The 3,800-nt window shown below is 28.4% G+C and overlaps 1 protein-coding gene across 1 annotated transcript; it reads left to right on the top strand.

The window, feature by feature from the left end:
- Window positions 1-1,620: 1,620 nt before the first annotated feature.
- LOC145007122 (protein FANTASTIC FOUR 3-like) lies at window positions 1,621-2,292 on the top strand. The gene has a single exon (XM_078966110.1). It carries the CDS (start codon window positions 1,621-1,623, stop codon window positions 2,290-2,292), a length of 672 nt encoding a protein of 223 aa, XP_078822236.1.
- The last annotated feature ends 1,508 nt before the right edge of the window (window positions 2,293-3,800 follow it).

Genomic DNA, 3,800 nt, shown 5'->3' on the forward strand with positions numbered 1-3,800 from the left:
AAATAATATCTTTACTTCTACTTATAAAGTTATGTTTTTTAATTTTTAACATATTACACTTAATTTATTAGTTTTAATATATTATTGGATGTAAACTATTATCATTTTAAAGATACAATTTTGGAATAATTTGTATAAAATACTTAAATTATTAATTTAAATATAACATTATATGGTCGGCTTAAATATAAATTTTAGTTTAACTTAAACAAACCAAAAAATATTTTGTAAATAGTTAAAAGTTATAAATTGTAATGTCTTTTTAATAATGATTATAAGTTGGTTAACAAGGTTAAATAAAAATCAAACTTAAAGTGTAATCATAAATAAACTAAATTTCAATTTTAAAATAATATATTTACTTCTACTTATAAAGTTATGCCTTTAACTTTTAATATATTATACTTAACTTATTAGATTTAAAATGTTGTTGTATATAAACCGTTATCAGTTTAAAACTACAATTTTTGAACAATTTGGACAAAATACTTAAATTGTTAATTTAAATATAATATTACAGTGTCAACTTAAATATAAATTTCAGTTCCACTTAAAAAACCAAAGAATATTTTGTAAATAGTTAAAAATGATAAATTGTAGTAATAAATGCAAAAACTAAATTATAATCTCAATTTAACTAAAATATTTCCTAAAGATATGTTTTATAATCGTTAAAAGTTTTCAAATAAATAACTTAAAATAACGTAGAATAGCAATAGTTAAAAATAATTATATATTGTTACCTTTAAAATCAAAAACAATGTTTGATATTTTAAATAATTATAATTATAGAAATTAAAACATTAATTAAATAAATTTTAAAAAATTAATTAACAATAACAAGAATTATAAATAACATTAAATCATATATTATATTTAATTGTATTCATGTGTAACTTGCGGTTAAAAATCATTCAAACGATTGAGATTATGCAGTTATAATAGATGTATATAATATCATTTAATTCAAAATAATCAATATATTATATCAATTTATTATACGAATTATTATATCAAATTTAACAACAACGTTATTGTTCTATTTAAAATAAACACATAGTTATAAAGACTTCAATTATATAGGTGTTTTTGAGCAACGTACGAACATTCGTCTAGTAAAATATAAAAGTATAAAAAATAATACATCCAAAAGCAAATTAAATAACTTATTTAACAAGAAAAAACAATAAAAACTAAATATACATAAAATAAAAACTATATTACGGTTATCAAACAAACCACTAGTAGATTTTTTTTTCTCTCTTTTCTTTTTAAATGATGACATCATACAATAGTTAATTAAATAAAAAAATATCTTTTTAATGAATAACCCCAACTCACCAAAGAATTTTCATTTTTTTTACCTATATATAACAAAATAACAAATACAGGTAGGTTGTCAGACTGTGTGGAAGGAGAATAATTATATAATATCAAGTGGTGCAAAAAAGGTTTCCCATTCTCCGTCCTAAACATCATCTTCTGTCATCACTTTCCCTCCCTATAAATTCAACCCTACCTCTCTTATCTATCGCATACCATTAAAACATGTCGACAATTGTATGTCGGCAGCCTTCCCAACCTTCCATAGACTCCTCTCATGTCGTCGAAGCCACAACCATGAGACTCAAACTAGTCTCACCTAAATCTTACAACCAAAAAACCATCTTCGGACTTTCAAGTTTCCTCCAATCTCCTTCTTCCCACAAACCCATTGATGAATACTTCCACACAGAAACCAAGAACTCATATCTTCATGACCAAAAATCTCTGAAACTTAGCCAGAAAAGCCTCGAGCTTTGCACTGAAAGTTTAGGTAGCGAAACTGGCAGCGACACGAGCGAGGATGACGCCATTTTTGCCTTCCCATCGTCGACTTTATCAGTCAAAAGGAGTCGGAGAGATCAGGTGGAGTCCAAGAAGGTTCTTTCACGAAGCTTTCCACCTCCATTGACGACCATGAGTGGGTCTAAACCGTTCCAAGTTAGGCCTCATCGTGAAGGAGGGAGGCTGATTATCGAAGCAATGGAGATGTCGTTGGGGAATAGTTGTTTACGAGCTGAAAGAAGCCATGGGCGGCTTCTGTTGACGTGTTCGAAGAGTGAAGAAGACGATTGTGGCACGGAAAGGGAAGAAAATGACATGAATGATGTGGAGAAGGATGACGAGGAAATGGAAAGAAATGTAGTGGTCGAGAACTTTCAAAGGTTAAGAAGGTGCAACGAAGATGAGCATAGAGACAAAGGAATATGCTGTAGCTGGGAGCCTTCTTGTTGGGTGGCTACCTCATAGATATGTTAATAACATGAAACGTATCATCAAAACTCTTTGTTCTTTTTTAAACGACAGAAGAACGCTTCCACTAACTCGTTCATGGTTGTAATAAAGAGATAAATCACAATGTTAAATACAAGAGATATATATACACGCTTCAACTGATCTCCTCACTTATGGATCCTTTCCTTGGGCACTAGGATAAACATGTCGTTTGTTCCTTGTTTAGAATGTGAATGTAAATTGAGTTATAGTGTTTTTTCATAAAAGCCAAATTAATTAGAGTAACATATGCATTGGACGTTAATCATAGATTTTTGTAGACTTTCAGCCCACTTTACATATCCCACGTTTAGTAATTATCAGTGGTGAACCAACATACAAGTTACAAAAGATGACTTTATCTAAAGATAATTTTCCGAGGCTTCAAAAAAGGAATAAAGATTGATGCTCTCTGGGTCGTTTTCACTCTCTTCACAAATTGTCGGAGTCCTCCATGATTATCACTTGTAGGGTAACGAGGGTTCCTAATTTAGCAAACGTTATAATCGACCGGGACCCTACATGAGTTGAAATGAACCGAGTCAATGTCGTGCTTTGAATAGAAAAATATATATCCATGGTTTACATCATCTAATCAAAAATCAATGGCATAACGATCGTAAAATTTCATTTTCAAAAACTTTTCGAAGGAAGTATGGGTTCAACTATTCATCTTACTTTTGGTATGTATATTTTTAATAAAGATCAAAATATTACATATTACATGTGTTAGGGTTATATATATATATATATATATATATATATATATATATATATATATATATATATATATATATATATATAAATATATATATATAAAAGCTTAGGTACCCAAAAACACCATAATACGTTGTTTTGTTTGACATATCCGTTTTAATATTCTTTAACTTCAACCTATAACTTGATTTACTTTCAAGATTTTCGAAATTTCACGATTATCTTTCTCTTACATCACATCTTTTTGTCGAACACCTACTAGGCTATATATATTGTAGTTGAAAATGAAAATTATGTAAGAGGAAGATAAATGTGTAATTGATAAAAATCAAGAACGTAAATCAAGTTAGAGGTTAAATTATAAAAACATTAGACAATTACAACGTATTATATGATAAAAAACGATGTAGTATAGTGTATTTGGGTACTTAAGCTTATATATCTTTAAGGGTATATTTACTTTTTCCATATATATATTGTGACAACCCGAAATTTCTATTCTATACAAACAGTATCACTTCAATAGAAGTTATAACAGTCATAGTCGATTTTCAGACTTTTCGTATAAGTTGGAGTAATTTAGGGTTTACACTTCAGTAAATATCAGGAGAGTGGATGCACTACGGTTTTGTGCAACACTGTTATTCCAACACCCTGATATATTAGAAATCAATTCCGGAATAAAAATATTTTCTGCCAAAAATATTTCAGGACTATAAATAGATTTCTGAACTAAATTCATTCATTATTCACATTTCCAACTAGAG

Source organism: Lactuca saligna, chromosome 7, assembly GCF_052625555.1.
Source record: "Lactuca saligna cultivar CGN05327 chromosome 7, ASM5262555v1, whole genome shotgun sequence".
Taxonomy (NCBI): domain Eukaryota; kingdom Viridiplantae; phylum Streptophyta; class Magnoliopsida; order Asterales; family Asteraceae; genus Lactuca; species Lactuca saligna.